Source organism: Oncorhynchus tshawytscha, linkage group LG34, assembly GCF_018296145.1.
Source record: "Oncorhynchus tshawytscha isolate Ot180627B linkage group LG34, Otsh_v2.0, whole genome shotgun sequence".
NCBI classification, from domain to species: domain Eukaryota; kingdom Metazoa; phylum Chordata; class Actinopteri; order Salmoniformes; family Salmonidae; genus Oncorhynchus; species Oncorhynchus tshawytscha.
In genome coordinates, this window is record NC_056462.1 from 4,067,384 (window position 1) to 4,089,183 (window position 21,800).

The 21,800-nt window shown below is 44.5% G+C and overlaps 1 protein-coding gene across 1 annotated transcript; it reads right to left on the reverse strand.

Annotated features, from left to right (window-relative positions):
- Positions 1-9,579: 9,579 nt before the first annotated feature.
- On the reverse strand, positions 9,580-14,099 carry LOC112231728 (early growth response protein 4-like). Its single transcript, XM_024398471.2, has 2 exons — positions 12,784-14,099; positions 9,580-12,528 (listed from the first exon to the last, which is right to left on the reverse strand). Exons 1-2 carry the CDS (start codon positions 12,938-12,940, stop codon positions 11,216-11,218), a joined length of 1,470 nt encoding a protein of 489 aa, XP_024254239.1. The 5' UTR covers positions 12,941-14,099; the 3' UTR covers positions 9,580-11,215.
- Between the last annotated feature and the right edge of the window lie 7,701 nt (positions 14,100-21,800).

A 21,800-nucleotide genomic window follows, 5' to 3' on the forward strand; every position in this document is an offset into this window, starting at 1 on the left:
AATTAGTTGACAATAATTCAGATAAACATGAAATTCAACATCATCTAAGAATGGATCATTTGGTCCTTTGTGGCTCAGCTGGTAGAGAATGCCAGCATAGTGGGTTCAATTCCCAGGACTACCCATATAGTGCATTCAGAAAGCATTCAGACCCTTTGACTTTTTCCACATTTTGTTACGTTAAACCTGATTCTAAAATGGATTAAATCGTTTCCCCCCCATTATCGATCTACCCACAATAACAAAGCAAAAACAGTTTTTTAGACATTTTTGCAAATATATAAAAAATTTAAAAATCAAAATATCACATTTATATAAGTATTCAGACCCTTTACTGAGTACTTTGTTGAAACACCTTTGGCAGCGATTACAGCCTAGAGTCTTCTTGGGTATGATGCTACAAGTTTGGCACACCTGTATTTGGGGAGTTTCTCCCATTGTTTTCTGCAGATCCTCTCAAGCTCTGTCAGGTTGGATGTGGAGCGTCGCTGCACAGCTATTTTCAGGTCTCCAGAGATGTTTAATCAGGTTCAAGTCCGGGCTCTGGCTGGGCCACTCAAGAACATTCAGAGACTTGTCCCAAAGCCACACTTGCATTGTCTTGGCTGTGTGCTTAGGGTCATTGTCCTGTTGGAAGAATTACCGTTGCCCAGTCTGAGGTCATGAGCGCTCTTTCATCAAGGATCACTCTGTACTTTGCTCCGTTAATCTTTCCCTCGATCCTAACTAGTATCCTAGTCCCTGCTGTTGAAAAACATATCCACAATCTTGTTTCTCATGGTCTGATAATACTCTAAGTGCCTTTTGGCAAACTCCAAGCGGACTGTCATGTGCCTTTTACTGAGGAGTGGCTTCCGTCTGGCCACTCTACCATAAAGGCCTGATTGGTGGAGTGCTGCAGAAATGGTTGTCCTTCTGGAAGATTCTCCCATCTCCACAGAGGAACTCTGGAGCTCTGTCACTGTGTCCATTGGGATCTTAGTCACCTTCCTGACCAAGGCCCTTCTCTGCCGATTGCTCAGTTTGGCCGGGCGGCCAGCTCTAGAAAGAGTATTGGTGGTTCCAAACTTCTTCCATTTAAGAATGACGGAGGCCACTGTGTTTTGGTGCCCTTCCCCAGATCTGTGCTTTGACACAATCCTGTCTTGGAACTCTACGGACAATTTCTTTGACCTCATGGCTTGGTTTTTGCTGTGATGTGCACTGTCAACTGTGGGACCTTATATAGACAGGTGTGTGCCTTTCCAAATCATGTCCAATCAATTGAATTTACCACAGGTGGACTCCAATCAAGTTGTAGAAACATCTGATCTGATGATCAATGGAAACAGGATGCACCTGAGCTCAATTTTGAGTCTCAGAGCAAAGGGTCTGAACTTATGTAAAAAGGTATTTTTGTTGTTGTTGTTGACCCCCTTTTTCATGGTATCCAATTGTTTAGTAGCTACTATCTTGTCTCATCGCTACAACTCCCGTACAGGCTCGGGAGAGACAAAGGTTGAAAGTCATGCGTCCTCCGATACACAACCCAACCAAGCCGCTTCTTAACACAGCGCCATCCAACCCGGAAGACAGCCGCACCAATGTGTCAAAGGAAACACCGTGCACCTGGCCACCTTGGTTAGCGCACACTGCGGCTGGCCCACCACAGGAGTCGCTGGTGCGCGATGAGACAAGGATTTCCCTACCGGCCTAACCCGGACGACGCTAGGCCAATTGTGCGTCGCCCCACAGACCTCCCAGTCGGTTACGACAGAGCCTGGGCGCGAACCCAGAGTCTCTGGTGGCGCAGCTGGCGCTGCAGTACAGCGCCCTTTACCACTGCGCCACCCGGGAAGCCGTAAAAAGGTATTTCTGTTTAGTTTTTTTACAAATTTGCACAACTTTCTAAAAACCTGTTTTTCACATTGTCATTATGGGATATTGTGTGTAGATTGATGAGGAACATTTTTTATTTAACCCATTTTAGAATAAGGCTGTAGCGTAACAAAATGTGGAAAAAGTCAATGGGTCTGAATACTTTCCCAATACACTGTACATAAAGAAATGTATGCACGCATAACTGTAAGTCGCTTTGGATAAAGTGTCTGCTAAATGGCATTTATTATTGTTATACTGTCAATCCACTAAGGAGAATTACTAGGTTTACATGGTTAGTTCCCCAGCTAATGGTTATAATTCACTGCTATAGCAACACAGTATTTGACATGCACACCATATCCCCTGCTAGATGATCGATGCTGTTACTACTGTAGTAGGTACATTTTGCATACATTTCACGCGGCTCAGATGTGCGATGCTTGATTTGATGGTTAATTCAGATGCAGGAAACAGAGAGCTGCGTGGAGCCTGGTAAGCGAATGCAAATCCTCACCCTGCTCAAGCTGAAGGTTCAGTGTACTAGCAGAGCCCGCATTCCGTTCAGCCCACTCATTTTATGCTGCTATTCTTTATGGCTCAGGCTTCTCTCTCTCTCTCTCCCTCCCTTCTGCTCTCTCTCTGTCTCTTTCAGGCTCTCTGATTCCATCCTGCCTGTGACAGAGGGGGTATCATTAACACACATGCACATGCACACACACACACACACACACACACACACACAAATGCAAGCATAAATGCACACACACACACACACACACACCGAGTATTCTCCAGGCCTCTGCCATTTGCAGTGACGCTCGGTGGGTGAGCCATCGTTAGAGGAGAGCGGTGCACTGGTGCCATCGCTTGGCCACAGTACATCTCCTTCCCCAGTGTTCGTCTGAATCGCGACAGTACAGCAAGACCGCAAACAGACGGCTCGTAGTGACACAGCTGCCACAAGACATGCCTCGTTAATGCTCCTCGAATGTCACCCCCCGAAGTCATCGCTCACTGTTCACACTGATCTGCCGGCCCTGGACACACGAGGCTTTCTTTTAGGAGAGGATTTGGTGTGATTGTATTCATAATGTATGACTGTTTGTAGATGTTTATTAAATTGGAGAACTTGAAACAGGCTGCCATGAAGCTGGATGCTTTGAGAGCCAGTTGGAAGGGGGGAAAGAAATGGGTCTCCGGCCAATAAAGGGTGGCTAAATGTAGTCGCACAACTATGACATGGTTGAAGTCCAACTCCAACATTCTGATACAACGCTTCGCTGTTGTAATTCGTTTCCACTAAGAAAAATGTATTGCAAGGTGTGAACTACACACACACACACACACACACACGCTACTCTGCAGACACTAGGAGTGCATCGCTGAATCAGCAGAGTGGTGAAGCCGATCCATCCATCACTGGGCGTGGCAGGAACCAGTCATCACAGGGGCCCCAGCGCACTACAGCTCAACCCAATCCGGGGAAAACAGGAGAGGTGTCCTGTAGAATCTATACACAATGACGGTCATCACAGACTGATCCATCACACTACACTAGAGGAAGTTGAGCCGCTGAGAGTCGCTGAGCCTGTTGCTGTGCTGCCAGTGCCACCGGCTGGACCGGGTTAATGGTTAACCCATTGCATCCTGTCATCCATCTTGGATCTGCCGGATGCTGTCCGATACAGGCGGGGCCACTGTCAGGGGCATTGTTATGGCCAGGGGGGCTGATAAAATCCCAATGTAGGCTAAGGCAACACTGAGAGAGGGGGGAGGGGAGGTTGTTGTCGTGACAGAGTGCTCCTGTCTTGGGTTCTCGCTTTGGGGTTTTCCTTGTCATTTCTTTGTTTCTAGTCTCATTGGTTTGGAATCAAAGATCTTCGTAAAAAAAACGACGTAATGACATGTCGATGACTCAGGGCTATAAGTACAACTGTAAGCATTTATTATCCAATGAGTATCAATTGTAATTGAATTTATTTAGACATTCCTCCAAATCTATCAGTTTGACGTCTTGCAAGAAGCCACAGGTATATACAGTGAGTAAACTTGCATTTAGTAATTTAGCAGATGCTCTTATCCAGAGCGACAACTACTGCAGTAGAGTACACCTAAGATATCATTTACATTGGTACAGTACATGATGGTACTGTACATTGCTAGGGTACATTGGTCATTTCCAGGGTAATTCATTCACATTTCCATTTAGAGCCGTGAATTTATAGATTCTCAATAAATGAATCCTACCAGAGATACTGGGAAACTGCATTGTCGCCCTGTGTTAACATGACATGTGTCCAAAATGGCACCCTATTCCCTTTATTTATTTGATTTGTTTCATTTATCATTTATTTATTTGGTCATTTTAAACACAAAACAACCGCATGGGGCTCTGGTCAAAGGTGATGCACTATATAGGGCAGGGATGGGCTCCCCTTTTTTTTTAAGGTTCTGGGTTCAATTTCCACAAAAAAACTCAGTTGGGGCCTCAATTTACGGTGGCGCGTTAGAATAGAATAATAGAACAAGGTGCAATTTCGACATTCGGGTTGTGCATCAGCAGTTTTTCTCTTATGATGTCAGTCACTGATAATCAGTCAATTAGCCCATGTCAGCTAACACTTTTTAGATTGCTAATTAGCTGGCCGCTAAACTATCGAAACTTGTTATCGTGTTGGAATTAACGGCTGGGGGCCCCCATTGATTTTGTTAGTCAGTCTAACTCCGATATCATATTAAAAACAGCAAACATCTCACTCCACCTTATGGCAAAATGTATAGAATTGCATGAAATTAGTTGTAAAACAGCTCATTTTCCTCTCCAACTTATTACAAAATTTGTAGAATTGCATGTTATAAAATTGCTAAATATTCTCTCAGAACCATGGCAAAAAGCGTAGAATTGCAGTAAACATGCTTTAAAATTGCAGCCTTTTCACTACACCCCATGGCAAAATGTGTAGAATTGCAGTAAACATGCTTTAAAATTGCAACCTTTTCACTACACCCCATGGCAAAATGTGTAGAATTGCAGTAAACATGCTTTAAAATTGCAACCTTTTCACTACACCCCATGCAGTAAACATGAAATGAACTCTAAAACGTAAAAAAAAAATGCAGTAAAGCTTTAAAATCAAATTTTCAGGGAGGCCAATCAAATGTTTTGCATGCAGACTCTAAAACGTAAAAAAAATTCAGCTGTCAAATAGGGTGGCCAATTCAAATTTTTGCATGCAGACCCCCAAGCCCCGTTCAATTTTCCGTGACCCCCCACATCCCTGATCCCTGATGCACAGTATACTATATAAAGCTGCACGTGCCATTTGTGACTCATCAACGGTAAAATTAGAGCAGACACTGCCTGCAAGGATCTTCAATCAATATTTGTCTCCAAGAATGCCTGTCATGGCAGATGCCCAGTACACTAACAATCCAGGGTTATTATGAGGGCCTTTGCTTTTTAACGGCTGCATCAAGGACGGTGGTGAATTGTCCAGCAGTGATTGAATTGCATTGAAGTCATTTACCTCGCGCCACGAAATGTTCACCTTTCTGTGCTGTGCACCCGTGCAACACCTTTGACTGGAGCTGTTACCAAGGAGATGTTGCGCGCGGGAATATAACAGCAAACGAAGACTCATTGACCCTTTGGTTTGATATGCAATTTGTCAGGGGAAGAAATAAGATAAATTAGTACAGTGCGTTTTCCCTCCCGTCCATCCGCTATAAGTGCCTCGCCTGATCAGTCATATTAATGAAGAAATTTGGCGCCTCCGGAACAATGGGAAAGAATTAGACACTTGGAGAACATGTTTGCATAACGAGCTCCTTTGCCGTTTTCAACAGTTTCTAGTCTTAATCACCTGGCGCTCTCCAGAACACCTACACCCTTCTTCAGGATCAGATATGGGGACCACCGGACCGGGAAATGATCTGAGCCGCGGCATTAATCCGCTAAACCTGATTGCTATTACCGCGGTGTGATTATGCAGCTTGATTACCGAGCCCACCCCAAGGACCATGGCGCGCCTGCTTCTACGCGTTCTCTAGGTGCGAATCAAATTACGCAGTGATTACTTTGTAACAGATCAATCGAGACGTGGCGGCCGGTGTGGTCATACACGATATAGACGTGCGTCTGAAGAAGGATGACTGTGATTATTAATGGGTACTTGAGGTGGCCTGAACGCTGTAGACTTGAACTGTTAAATCGGACCCTGATGCGTAATATAACCAAATGCATTCATAATACGTTTCAGAAGAGTGATTATTGGATTATTGCTGTAGACACAGAAATGTTTGGAGTTCAAGCATAGACAAGGGGGTTGTGTTGTGCTCTTGAGAGGCCTAGGGCAATAGCTACTTAAATAGGCGTTCCTTACCTCATTTCGGCCCGAATGTAGTGGACAGCTTGCGCAGTGGATGGAGTGCAACTTTTTTTTGATCGATTATAGGCATTTTAGTAGTGATTTTTTGAAATGTTATTATGGAGCTGTCTGTACCTAAACCATACACTGACCTGAACCACACAGGGGTTATTATCTAACCGTAACCCTTCTAGGTTATTGCATCCTAAGTCATAATGTTTGCAGATGTTGGATAAATGCCAAGAACAGAAGTGTGCTTGTGAGATCAAGATGGTATCCAACAAACCAAATGTACATGGAATCTTTTGAGTTTCCAATAGACCTAGTACACAAGGCCACACATAGGGTTGATAACCCTAACCCTAATTCGCTACATTGGTGTCGGAAGTGGGATGGCAGCCATGGGAGAGATGTGTACACGAGAGTGACTTGGCATAGAGAAGCGTGAGGACACGCTCTCCCAAAGGAAGGGGTAATGTAGCGAACTTAACCCAACACCTAGCATCCTCAACAACAAGGCATAACTGGCATAACGGATAAGGTGTTGGCTTGAGAGTCGCTGGACACGGGTTCGAGTCCCGGTCGAGGCTACCCCTGAATTCAGTACAATATCTAATCCTGTACTAGGTTTCATTCCCCGCGTCAGGGTTTTTCATTTTAATCCTCAGCCAAAACACGAATATCGTTCAGGTTGACTTCATATCCTGTTGAAATGCGATTAAATGGAAAAGACAATAGACAACTGGGCTACGTGTTTTGTCTCACTTGCCCCTTGGAAAGCATCAATCACACAGAAATTGTAGGGGATAGTCTCGACATATGAATTGAATTACTAAAACTCAATACCCATCACAGAACATTGACTTGAATGGGGATTTCCGTTCTAGTAATTCTACTTTTATGACTCTCCCTTTCTCCTGTAGTTGTCGTTTGCTCTTCATGTCAACCCTATGCATTACGGAGCTGACGGCTGGGGTCTGATTGACACAATGAGTTGTCATCGCCGTCGTGCAGGGCCTACCCCTGTGAAAACACAGGTCTCCGCGGGGGGTTCGCCAGCTTTCCCGACTGGACTACTTAATAGCCTTCATATAATTATTAACAACCACCGTGCGGCTCCAGCTCCATAAATGTCAAACTCTGAAAGTGGAGTTGATGCATTGCGGACTGGACTCTCATCTCCGTGAAATACATGGTTTGAAAGAACATTACCCATGTGTCTGAGAGCAACTCGTGTTCAGGCTGTTTAGGGGGGTTTGGTAATTACAGCTGAGATGGTTGAGGCTGCAGTCATGGGGTTCACCGGAGTCATGTTCTAGATCTGAATGCGGAAAAAGAATACCAGTTTAAGCTGCTCTGTGCGGAATTCCATCAGTGGCACAGTTCAACAGCTCTTCAGACTTCAAGTGTCTGGATAATGAATCACTGTAACTGCACAGCTATGCAATTCAGATTTCAACCACCCTCCACTGGACATGTTGGCTACTTAAACAATGTGCTATACCACTGAATACCCTGTCCCCCCCGTCCCTGTCCCCCTGTCCACTGTGCTTTTGGAAGTGGTGAGGATGGATTGAAGAGAACTGTTGCCATCCATAAGGGATGATGGACAGGAGTTGGTGATATACATTGAGCTCCATGTGGTAAGGGTCACATGTTTCACGCTGCCTGGTATGGTGCGTTGTGTTGTCAGAGAGACCGGGAGAGAACGCAGGCTCTTACGCACTGGTGTGGGCAAGGGGCAATGTTCTGCCAGGCAGCCACGTCACAGGCACACAGGGTGTTCTAAATTGCCTGCCTGTTTGCATGCCTATACACTACCAACGACAGATTGCCCGGAGAGAGTCCAAGCGAGTTGCCTGCAGAAGGAAGTGTGCTGAAGATCTCGATGGTCTCTCCTGTGTTATCCCGATATAACTCTCTCTGTCTCCTCTCTTGGTAATCACTACTCCCCTTCCGTGGAGGACACAACGGGCTGAGTTGCCTTGACCACAGTCAGGGAAGTTCCTGCTCTACTCTGCTCTAATGTTGACAAACAGCCAGAAAGACCATGCATAGAATAGAATAGAATAGAATAGAATAGAATAAAATAACTTCATTTTTTGGAGATGTTACTGTAGGCCTTTTCGCATGCAAGTGTTGGGAATTGAACTTTCATGACACAACGGCTTAACACTATATGATGTGACTGTGACACAGTATAAGTATTGTATTCAAAGATATTGGTTATTAAAAGCTCAAGTGTAGCACAATAATGGGCAATAATAATACATGAAGAATGCTTGTTTCTGTTCAGGCAACCTTATCAAGTCTAATCTAACTCATAAGTGACCAATGAGATCCCTGATCGCAAGCTCAAGAGCACAATAGCCAGATAAGAGTGCAATCTGTCATTTGCATAGAAATAATATTAGAAATTGAAATATCTCTTTCCCTTTTTTTCAACCTCTGACACATTGATTCAAATGGGCTCATTTGCATTTAGTAGACATACTGTATACTGGTAAAGACCAGCACCACACAAAAAGTCACAGTACCATTGAATTAGCAGGGCGTGTTATTGAAAATGTTATTTCCTTTGTGCATATTTCTTTTGATAAGTGACATGAAGGATACGAATGATGAGCGAGTCAGAGCAACAACTGTCAGTGGGTAACATTCTCTCGACACAGACTGCATGAAAAGGAGGAGGTCAAAAGGGAAGATTGCAATGCTACTGGGTCACAAGGAGACAAAGAGAGAGAAACAAACAATCATCGATCTCTTATCTATCCGCATTGTGGGAATGAATGACAGGTTAGACGGGGGAGAGGCTAAACATAGAGACATACAGTATCTCTATGGGGCCCTTTGAGGTGAACAACATACAGCAGGCCATGGACCTCCATGGAAAGAGGAAGTATGGTTAAGGTGTCTTTCTGATGAAGGTCTGTTTAGACCGAAACATCTGCACCCGAGGTTATACCAAATAAATACCAATTATAATGGTGTCCTCCCTCAGCTAATGTGAGTGTCTCATCTCCACATTTGGTAGCTATAAACCCATGACCTTTTTCATGTCAGAGGGACCAGAATCACAACACTGAGTAATAGGGTATTCACTTTAATGTGTTGGAGCCCAAAGCCTCGTGAGTCAACATTACATAGAACTGTGATGTCTAATGTTAGGATTCCACTATCTGCTGGTGCTAGGTTGCCCCGTTAGAACGTGTATTTTTAGGAACAGCCGCAATAGTCATCCATATGACTGCTTTTGGTGGAAGATACTGTGTTACTTACATAAAGGAAGTTGTCAGCATAGGTGAGGAAGGACTGAGGAATTTCTATGCATGGACAAATGACTCTTGCAATGTTTCCAGAAAACCAAACATTTTATTCATAAACATTTGTCATAAAAATAACAACATCAATATTCAATTTATCGAAAGTATTTTCGTATAAACTGTGTATATATACAAGATTCATGATATACCCAAGCAGTTAATATAACTTAATGCGAGTTAAAACACTTTTTTTTTTACAGTACCCTGACTGATTGGTGACATTCTCGCCAAGCCATAACCATAGTTTTTGTTTTGCTAAAGTGAATAGCTTCCTCATCAGCAATGCCTTGTCAAGTCTTAAATCATCTCATCTGAAAAGTACATAAACTCGCAGCAATGTGTGCTACCTGATTACTCAACAGCAATGTTTTTGTGTTGTGCTGCTAGTCAATTCTGGCTTGACAGTTCAATACAGTACATCGTACTGTACCAGAGCCATGTATAATGACTTACTAGTTTAACACTATAGTCCTCATCGCGAACTGATTAGCAGTGGAATCAAATGAGATTTCGAGTCGCTATTATACGAACAGTTAGGTCATCTTTCACTTGTCTTAGAAATATATTTATATCAAATGACAATCTCTCTAAAACACTATTTTGCTACCAGCCCTCCAAAAGATACACGTAAAACATTGTGAGTACGTTTCAAAAAGAAAGAAAGCCTTTTCCACTTTAACAATTCAAGGTTAAACAGTGGTCTTTTGAAATATGTATATACACAGCTATAAAAATACAAAGTACAGTCATACAAATATATTTATTTTCCATTTATGGTATAACTTTCACGATGTAATAATTCAACCATTTTGTTTAAATACAACACAAAGACCAATCAATAGAGTACTGATAGCAAAGCAAAATAAATTCTCAAAACCTTGGCACAAATGGACCGCTTCGTGACTAAAGCCAAGAATAATGTGTTACATTCATGTCATAAAACGAAGTCTCCTGTACTTCCATTCGGCAAGTGGAGGACTACGTTATTTGTTGGCTATATTCAATAATACCACATGAACATAAGCATGCATTTGAAGAAACACTATCTGACTGGTTGCAGTGTTAGTGGAATAAAAAAAGCCTCGAAAGCATAAAATATAAGACTTTCTAGTGGATAGAGGATATCTCAAATTAGATATAAGCGCAATACAGCCCAGCACTTTCGATGCAGTTCGTTTTCTTATTGGTATATTTCTTCGTCGAGGTTTGAAGTTGGAGCTGTCCAGACGAAAGGGTGCTGAACTGCTGCAGGCATTTGTTATGATGCCTTGGTGTTTGGTTTGGCATGACCAAATTGGTTGATTGTAACAGAGAAATACAACACGTGTCTGTTGAGCTGTCAACTCGGGAAGGTTTTACAATCAAGTTATGCATGTGTTGCATAGAGTCAGCAGCAGCAAGTAAACCAGGGTCGAAAGAGCAGACCCTTTTCACAATTCACTTTCCGATATAGCATTATGCAAATCAAACTCGCAAAACATCCTTATTCTAAGACTCCCTATAGAGACTTTCACAGTCAAACCAATTTCACTCGACCTATATGTCACACCGCAAACGTTGATACGTCGACCTGTAATCAGCAATGAACTGTCAAGCTTTTTATCTTCGACGGAAAGATTGTAATGTTGTGTGGACAGAGCTACTCGTGTGCCTAGTGGTGTCTCTTCAAATTCCATCGGGAAGAGTAAATGGCCACGCGCTGATCACTTGTGGCTTCAGCTCCATCTTCTCTTTCTGTTTCAGGTGCACGCGACCGTGCCTTTTCCTCTCGTCGCTCCGGGCGAACCTTTTGCCGCATACGTCGCAGGAGAACGGCTTCTCTCCCGTGTGAGTCCGGGTGTGGGTGGTGAGGTGATCGCTACGGCTGAAACTGCGCAGACAGATGCGGCACTGAAAGGGTTTGTGTCCGGTGTGGATGCGGATGTGCCTGTTGAGTTCATCCGAGCGGGAGAAGCGCCGGTCGCAGTTCTCCATGGGGCAGGTGAAGGGTTTCTCTTTGGCAGGCCCGGTGGAGGCCGCGGGGCTTTTTCTGACACGCGGTGCCTTTTGCGCGCGCGGCGTGTAACTTTGGGCAAATGAGTCTGGCAATAAGGAGGAGTAAAGAATTGAGTCTATAGTACTGGGTAAAGCTGGTGAGGTAAGCTGGCAAGACGAATCGCACTGATTAGATAATGGCGGAAGTTCCATGTTGGGAAACATAGCTGGCTTGAGGAGGTTGTTGGTTGAGAGGTCCATGACTGGCACTGGGTAGTTGGAGTAAAGAGAACTGCAGAAACTCTGAGAGCAGGTGTCAGAATAGCACTGCTCCTGCTTGATTCCGCCTTCAACTTTGAACTCCATCGCTGAGTTAGGACACATTGGGGAAAATGAGTCCAAAAGGTCCTTTACATCCACTTGTTGGTCAGACGGGAAGTCAGTGGACATCGGGAACGTTTCTGATGATTGGAAGCCCGTTTCCAAATAGGAGTCCGATTTATTGAACGTGCCCCATTCGTAACAGCTGCTCTCGAACTCATTCTTGACCACTACTGGAAAAGACGCAGCTTCTGACTGTGGCTCGGTGGTGCTGTTCTGGTTTCGGACTTGAGCTGGGGAGCCGAAGCTCACCTGGGGAGAGGCTGAATCTTGAGCTTGGCCGCTGGATTGACCGTCGGGGTAGCTGGGACATGTCTGCCCCGGTGAGTACAGGGGCGGGGTGGCGCTGCAGGTGGATTGCCTCTGGACGCCGGCGTCGCCGAAGCTGCTGCTGTCCATGGTGCTCAGTTGAACTTCGGAGATTGGTAACGTAGAAATACCGACAATTTCTGTGATCATGTTGAGCAATGTCTCTGTGCTGCACGGCCCCCCCTGAGTCGCCTCGACATAGAAGCTGCCTGAGTAGGCGAGGGAGGAGGAGTAGCTGCCTTTGGGCCCCTCGCAGGGATTAAAGGCGAAATCTGAGTTGGAGGCCTCGGTTTTCAGGGTTACAGGTGCTCCCTCTGAAAAAGAAAGAGGGAAAGTTTGTCATTACAAATGTTGATTTTAGACTGAAAAATGCACATAAATTAAAGTCGTTATGTAATCAATAAGCATACATGCGTAACATGCACCGCTACAAATGGGACAAATTAAATCCATGCGATGTTTTTAATAAAACACAATGTGCAACCACAAACTATGTTATTCAAACTATCAATGCAAGCATATTGATTTATCACATTATGCAATGCAGCAAGAGGCTACTGCGAATTTACCAGCGGTAAACTGGGCAGGTGTTCCTCTCTCTGCGTCCGAAAACATCTCCTGGGTATCTTTCCGAGCGCTATTTTCCATCCCCAGGGAAGAACCGTTACAATTCTCAAACTGAGGGTAGAAGGAATCTTTAGAGTTCAAATCCATGTTATTCAGCATGATTGCGAGATTTATTTCAAGTCTGTCAATCCAGGTAAGTGTAGGTAGATTTTTTTTTAAACTAAACGAAACAAATAGAAATTATGTGTCCTTTCCCCTCTGATGCACGGGGTCGTCAATTATCCCCGAAATGTGCTGGTGGTCGTTTGAGTAAAAAGGTGTCAATAAATATTTCGAAATTTCCTTTTTGTCCAGATGACTGCGTGTTGTATCGCTTTGTAGCTTTTCGGCTATCTGTTGCTGTGGGTAGGTTTCACACCAGTGGCTTCCCTCTCCTTATATACACTCCGGCGGGTCGATAGACCCCTCCCCCCATTCATCGGCTCCAGTGAGAGGATTCCCCGCTGCGTGTAAACTTCATGCCCATACATGGACAGAGGATGTGACGGGCTTCCCCAAAAAAAGGAGAGTTACGATTCTGACGTTGCAACAAGTCTCTTGGATCTGCGAGAGAGACTGCCATTGATTTACCATCGGGTATGTTAATACTATGTATGAGAATAAACGCTTGATTTATCAAATCATGATAACAATATATCATGGCTGTGGCATGGCAAGTGTTCTTGCATTTAACTCGGTCGACTAGAAAACATGGTAGCTTTTAGACGGTCATTCGATGCCGTGTGGAGATGTACAATGTCTTCTGCCACCAATCAACACACTTGATAACTTAATTTCTCATAAAGTAAACAAATTAAGATTGGGAAGGCTTTAGGCCATATGACGTTACGGTTAGGCTACTAAGCATCAATTTCACTTCACTGTAGGATTAATAGAAGAGATACTATACAAATCAAGTTAACTGTGATGTAGCCAAGGAAGAAGAGATACCCCCCCCCCTTCTATTGTGGCAGCTGAAGTTACTGCACCCATCAATATTTAACTGGTTCTGAAAGTTTGACCATGGGCTTGGATAACATAACAAGGTAACAGTTGTAGGCACCCTGTTTCCTTTGTAGTGCACTGCTTTTGACCCAGGACCCATGGGGAATAAGGTGCCCTTTGGGATGCAACCTGTAGGTTATCTAGGCAATGCACTTGCTCACATCAAAAGATGACACACCTTAAACTCAAAAGAGAGGCACTGGGTCACCTTATAACAGAGGTTATAGACCTAATCCTTGAAACATTTGAGATTATTGTTGTACACTACATGACCAAAGGTATCTGGACACCTGCTCGTCAGACATCTCATTCCAAAATCATGGGCATTAATATGGAGTTGGTCCCCCCCCCCTCTTTGCTGCTATAACAACCTCCACTCTTCTGGGAAGGCTATCCACTAGATGCTGGAACATTGCTGCAAGAGCATTAGTGAGGTCGGCACTGATGTTGGGCAATTAGGCCTAGCTCGCAATCAGCGTTCCAATTCATCCCAAAGGTACTTGATAGGGTTGAGGTCAGGGCTCTGTGTGGGGTTGAGGTCAGGGCTATGTGCAGGCCAGTCAAGTTCTTCCACACCGATCTTGACAAACAATTTCTTTATAGACCTCACTTTGTGCACAGGGGCATTGTCATGCTGAAACAGGAAAGGGCCTTCACCAAACTGTTGCCACAAAATTGGAAGCACAGAATCATCTAGAGTGTCATTGTATGCTGTAGCGTTAGGAATACCCTTCACTCGATCTAAGGGGCCTAGCCCGAACCATGAAAAACAGCCCCAAGGCCATTATTTATTATCCACCAAACTTTACAGTTGCCACTATGCATTGGGTCAGGTAGTGTTCTCCTGGCAACCGCCAAACCCAGATTAGTCTGTTGGAATGCCAGATGATGAAGCGTGATTCATCACTGCAGAGAACGTGTTTCCACTGCTCCAGAGTCCAATGGCGGCGAGCTTTACACCACTCCAGCCGACGCTTGTCAATGAGCATGGTGATCTTAGGCTTGTATGCAGCTGCTCAGCCATGGAAACCCATTTCATGAAGCTGCCGGCTAACAGTTCTTGGGCTGACGTTGCTTCAGAGGCAGTTTGGAACTTGGTAGTGAGTGGTGCAACAGACAATTTTTACGAGCTATGCACTTCAGCACTCGGTGGTCCCATTCTGTGAGCTTGTGTGGTCTACCACTTGACGGGCGAGCCATTGTTGGTCCTAGATGTTTCCACTTCACAATAACAGCACTGACAGTTGACCGGGGCAGCTCTAGCAGGGCAGAAATTTGATGAACTGACTTGTTGGAAAGGTGGAATCCTATGATGGTGCCACGTTGAAAGTCACTGAACTCTTCAGTAAGGCCATTCTACTGCCAATGTTTGTCTATGGCGATTACATGGCTGTGTGCTCAATTTTGTCATCAACGGGTGTGGCTGAAATAGCCGAATCCACTAATTTGAAGGGATGTCCACATACTTTTGTATCACATACTTTGTATATATAGTGTAGCTGCTGCTACTTCAAACTCGATCAGTTCTAATGTCGTGGCCCCACTGAGCACATGTGGGCGACAGAAAGGTAGGCCTGGATGCTGTTTTCTTTTATAAATGCAACTCAGGAAAAGTCCTTGCTGGTAATTGCTTCCTACACGCTGCTGCTGCTCAGCACTGAACTGTTTTCACTCATTCACTTCCATCGTTGTCTAATAGCAAACGTGACCGCTGTGGTGGTGTTGTCACCGTGCTGAGAGCCTAAACTACAAAACACTAGGCTATCTAAAGGGTTGGCCTTTCAGGTATGCGGGGGAAATCGATAATACCCCGAAGTGTTCAGTGGTTGAACCAACCTGTCCTCACAGACGTTGACATTTCAAACAATAAAAAAGGCGTTTTATTTTCACTATCTGATGCTGGGTCCATAGAGGCGATGTAGCACATGTCCCTATGGGGAAAGTAGTTTAAATCGAGGGGACAACCTGTTATGTGCATGAGTTTTCTTTCTATGATGTCAAAAAGTCGATAAACACTGAGTGTACAAAACATTAAGAACACCTTCCTAATATTGAGTTTCACCTGGTCAGTCTGTCATGGAAAGAGCAGGTGTTCTTAATGTTTTGTACACTCAGTGTACACTTTCACACCGGCAGCGCAAATCAGTCGTTGCGCTGTCCACGGTCCTGAAAGCACCCTTGTATAGCCACATTCCATCGCCCTTACATGGGTGATTTCAGGAACACGCCAGTGCAGATTTGAGCACTGTCACCATATAAACGCTATGGAAGCTCATTGGATCATATTCCCTGCTTAATTAATTTCACATGTAATCTATATTATTGCACAAGTGTATTGAAACGAGAGTCTAGGCTACATATTGCAATATGATGACAAGTGGTAATGGTATTGCCTACCTAAACTCGCTAAAGCCAAATACATGTGGGGGGTCTCCTTGTAAAACTTATAGGTAGGCAATTTCAAATAAAACACACATGGTTTGCCATCTCAGTTGTGTTCTCTCCTAGCTCGCAAATTACACCGATTTGAAGAGTAAGAATGGATCTTCAAAATCGTTGCCGTAACTGCATATGGAGAGAGGAGCACTCCCCGTCCACTTTCTAAGTTATGATAATAGCCTAATGCGCTACTGCTCGCGCCAGCCAGCGAGGCTTTGACATTCTCTGGAACAAATCGTTTTCACCTCAGTGACGTGCCTCTAGCTGCTCTAATTCTAGGGCCTCGAAATGTTACGTCTCTCGGAGATGTCTTCAAGTAAACCCATTGAAGTCTATTAAAACAGATCTGATCACACAGAGGTATCCGTCCCGAATAGCACCATATAGTGCACTACTTTTGACCAGGTCCTGGGTCGAAGCTAGTGCACTATATAGGGAATAGTGTGCCATTTAGAGCCACAGGGTTTAGAACGCTGTTAAGATAACTGCAGAGTGCACGCTAACCTCTCTGCTCCCTGGCGAAATACCACAGGGCCAAGAAGCCTAATGGATTTGCGTAATGTCAGCACTTACCGAGATTATTGCACAGAGCCCAATTTAGTGCATGTAAAAGTTTAATCAGACACAGGTGTTATTGTATTCTGTGTAAAAGAAGTCGGATTTCTATTATGGAATTTGGTAGGCTAGTTTTAGGATTGGATGCTCGTTCTAGATCATAGCATGGCGTTGACATCAAAGAATAATGTTCAACGAGATGGCTAGTGCTAAAACACAAAACATGGCTGGAATGAAAGGATATCTTCCCAGGTTCAGGAGGCACACTTTGAATAATGTCCATCCCAAATGGCACCCTATTTCCCATATAGTGCACTACCTTTGACCATGGCATGTAGGGAAAAGGGTGCCATTTGGGACACATAATAGAAGTACAACACAATCATTGCTACACCACTATTAATAAAGTTACAGATGATGAAACACACTTCCTTTACCAGGACAATAATGACCTACATATTGAATAAGGACCTTTGAAAACTGTCCTAGCCTGGTCAACTCCTATGGTCATTGTCAAGTTGGCGAGACAGCACATACAGATCTGGGACCAGGCTATCTTTTTATTGAACTGGGTGTGATTTTTTAAATTTATTTTTAAACCGGGCTGTTAACCAAATGGCACCTATTTCCTTTACAGTAAAACATTTTTTTTAACCCGAAGCCCTATGTAGGGAATACAGTGCCAGTTGAGACATATCATGGATGACCTACAGTAAACATGGTGCCTATCCCATTGCTGAAAGAGCACACAAAGAAGGATGCTTGAGGGAAACTGCAGAGCATGCTGAAAGGCCTAGGAGACCTATATAAGGATATAGGGATAAGGGTTAAGCATGCACTCTCTCTTTAGCCAATTGAATGAAGGTGCCAATTAACCCTCATCAAAGCATAACATCTGTGGTCATTAGAAGCTCCCCATTGGACATATACAGTTCCTGGTAGAGAAGAGAGATAATACTTTATATACAATTCCTTATAGAGGGAAGACTGTATACAGAGCATAGAGAATCCTCCCCTGAAACCATCCATATGGTAATGAAATGCATACACTATCATACTCTATAATGCAGGACTGTGTCCTAAAATGGCACCCTTTTCCGTATTTAGTCCCCATAGGGCTTTGGTCAAAAGTAGCACACTATGGGGAACACAACCATAATAATTTATATCCAGTATCTAGGCTTGAGCTCAAGAGCTGTTTATTCACCGATACATTTGAATTTAATTACCTAGATACAACAGGTTTTTGGAGGAAATACCACAAAAAGAGAAGGAGAAATCCTATAACCGCCCCCCACCCAGTCCATTTCTGACAAGAAAGTCCCCCACATTAAAATATGAAATAGCCCCTTAGGCAACAGATGAGAGAACATCTCAGTCTAAACCTGGATGGATGTAGAATAGGGCTTCTGAAGAGAAGCGAATAAAATGGATTGGGAGTGCTAACACCAAGAAACCTCTGCCGGAAACACGACTCGCTATAAATACAAGATGCTCGCCTCGGCTGCCAAGTTTTTTTTATCCCTTCCTTCTCTCTATCTCTCTCTCGTTGGGCCACGCATAGTTACATATACCATCATTCAAACACCGGGTGATGGAGAGAGCAGAGAGAAAGAGGGAGAGAGAGAAAGAGAGAGAAAGAGAGAGAGAGAGAGGAGCGGAAGCGTGGTTTTTCTTTTGAAGGAGCAGCTCTTTCTCTCTGTCTCTGTGGGAGTGATGGGTTAGGGAAGCCCGGGTAACTAGGCCCCTGTCTGTTGGTCGGTGTGGCAGGTTTCCCTTGTGTTCTTAAAATACACCCGTCCGCTCGCCCACCTCTGTCCCCGGCCGCCCCTTCCCTCTCTCCTCTCTTTTCCTCTCCTCTCCAGCAGCGATGGGATTAGAGCCTGCACTTCTTTCTCCAATCGGGACTGCAGATGGTGGCAGTGGGCTCCAGCTCCAGCGGTTCACCCAGCCCTCCCCCTCCCCAAAACACCCCCACACATCTCACACTCATCTGGGCCCCTACCCAACCCTGCGCTCCTCTCACCACAGGATCCCCACTCGAGTAGCACTCTGACAGGCCAACTTGCTGGTCCCACTGGCCCTGTGCCAGCTACCTGCCGTTACCTAACTACTCAGAGGCTTGGAAGTTAAAGTGGCGTAATGGAACGCAGAGTGAAATTATAACAGTGAAATGATACCCTTTGTGGTCGATGTTGAGGGTAAGGGCAATATTTAGCTTGGTTGGAAGTTACTCAGGGTGAAATAGAACCTGAAGTGCTAGGCTGTCATTGTGTTGCGAGTGACAGATGGCCTTGAACAGTGAAAATCACATGTACAGTAGGGTGATGATTATACAGTTAAAACAAAGCTGAGGAAAGCTGTAGGATTTTCTCTGCAAGGTGCAACAACTACCTCCAAGGGCACAAAATGCTCTACCCAAATGTCCACGCAAAATATAGACCCCACTTAAAAACCATCTGTACTATTCAAAATCAATAGGGACCAACATTCTGACTGCCTTCGACTGCCATTTGTGAGATATTCTACAAGCATATATTGACTGCTGAGTTTGAAGCAGGCTTGCTTATTTGATCCATAGACAATATGCAACAGGGAGAATGGGTTATGATGACAGTCCACGCTCGAAATAAAGGATATCTGATAGGCCAAACAGTGATTCAATCACCTTTTTGATGCACAATCACAAGAGAGAGATAGATAGATAGATAGATAGATAGATAGATAGATAGATAGATAGATAGATAGATAGATATATAGATAGAGATAGATAGTGAGAGGGAACAGTGAATACAAACAAATAACTTGCAGCTGTTCTGAGGCAACAAGACTGAGAGAATGCAAAGGCTCGGTCGGGCTAACAAAAGTAACTATGGTTACGGCCGCTCGGCATGGCACTAGCTTTCCACAGCTTCACTCCAGATATAAAACTGTTGGGCTAAGAGCGAAGAGCAGGTAAAGACAAAAGATCCTGGGTGAGCACTATTTATAGCGGCCAGGCTTTACATAACCAGCACAGAGGGCAGTGTGGGTACTGTAGAGATACTGGATGGAGCGACTGCTGCTGGGTGCTTCTGGTTGCTGGAATGCACTGTAGGCTTCTGAAGGGGGCAGAAGTGTAGAGGTGCTGGGCACGAGGGCGGGGAGAGGGTCACGGAGAGATGCGAGAACCAGTCCTGGGGTGAGAGAAGGAAGGGAGGGAGGAAGGGAGTGAGTGTGGTGGCATATCAGGGGAGCTCTATTATGAAAGATAAGAAAGTGTGGAGGGCATTTGTTGTCGGTGGTGGTGAGGACAATAGGCCTAACTAGTGAGGGGAGGGAAGACAGGGAACTGCGCAGGAAGAGGATGTTGTTTTGTTTTGCTAACGGACGGACGGACACACACACACTCAACGCTCCGCTCTTGCGTCTATCGACATCCCATTCTCCCCTGGGAGAGGCAGTGATGTCAGAGGCGAGGCGCCACCAGAGTGTACGCCCGCCGCTTGGCGTCAACATCAGCATTTTAATCATTGTGAGACGCGCTAATGAGTGTTTGGGAGCTGGGAGTGAGGGAAAAACATTAGCCGAGCTCAGAGGGGCCAGTTTAGCCACGGGGTGTGTTGTGGAATCCACACACAGTCACACGCACAAACAAACCTAAACGTCATAGCGTGAGCTCATAGACAGAGCCAGAGGCTGCCGGCATTCTCACCTAATTTGAAAACCTGTGTCAGCGGAGAGTCAGGTGATTCCCCCCCACATTATCATATCACCCCAGGACAAAGCCGCTGACAAGTCTCCCTGTATCTATGAGAACACGCTCCATTGACTCTAATGTACGTGCCAGCATGAAACAATGATCTAGGATCTACGCACAGCCAGTGAATTGCCTAGAGATACTCTTCATTACCACCATCACATGTTACACAAATTGATCCATTAGCATAATTACCCATTTATAGGGCTAATGTACTGCACTTCTCAATTGTAAGTGTAAAGCGATAGTCGAACTGTATTCAAAAAGAGCTTTTCTCCAACTCCAGAAAAGCTTGATTCGTTGGAAGTGTTGCTATATGCGGCCGGCAGATTTTGTATGGTGCCTGACGTCGGTCAGACTCACCATATGCCTAACCAAATCAAATCAACATTTATTTACAGTGTATTTTACCAACAAATGTGTCAAAATACTCCTTACACACAAAACAAAGAAAGAGGGAGAAAAAAATGACAAAGGGCAAAAGGTGAGGGAAAACAGTCAAATCTGACCATAACTTTCACCCTAACCTCAGCCCCATTAACCTAACTCTAACCCCAAACATTTCCTTAACATCCCGACGTACAAATCTGCCGGCAGTACAATGTTCAATTCCGAATGGACCCCTTGTCCTGGACACTCCTGTAGATCTGAAAGGATTGGATAAGCAAAACTCCACCCAACCTATCAGAGGGTAAGGTAAAGTTATTTACCATACTGCTTACATTCATCCAAGCCTTCCATGTCTACAGGAAGTCCTAAGGGGTAGGAGGCAGGGGATTAAGGGTCCATTTGGAATAAATAAACACTTGGTTATTAATCAGCTCCCTCTAGCATAACTTTCTAGTCATTGCATTCTAGATAGCTGTGCTGAAAGAGGGGTTCTTCATTTCGATCTCCAACCAGCATTACTTGAATGATGCTCTCCATATGTCATTTGCTTTTTTTAAAGGCAAACAATGCAATAATTGAAATGTGAGACTTTGCCCAACACATTGCTTCCTTCTAACAGGGTATTGGGCAGTCACAAATTCTCCAGAGGAAGCTCACATATTGTTGGCTGTAAATCCATACAGAGAAAATGCACCAATGAATAGACCGACACCATGGGCCTGACTCATCTGTTTATTATACAGCCACATTAGTGAGCTCCGATGCCATTTGGCTATTATCCCATTTCACTGTGAAAAAAGGGGTCTTCGGAACAGGGGAAATGCTCGGTGAATGCTTTAGTCACACTGATGG

Bases quoted from the DNA above. Each gene is read 5' to 3' on its own strand.
- LOC112231728 (XM_024398471.2), bottom strand. From the start codon at position 12,940: ATGCTGAATAACATGGATTTGAACTCTAAAGATTCCTTCTACCCTCAG. The intron at 12,529-12,783 runs GTAAATTCGCAG...TTTCTTTTTCAG, and splicing joins ACCTGCCCAGTTTACCGCTG to AGGGAGCACCTGTAACCCTG.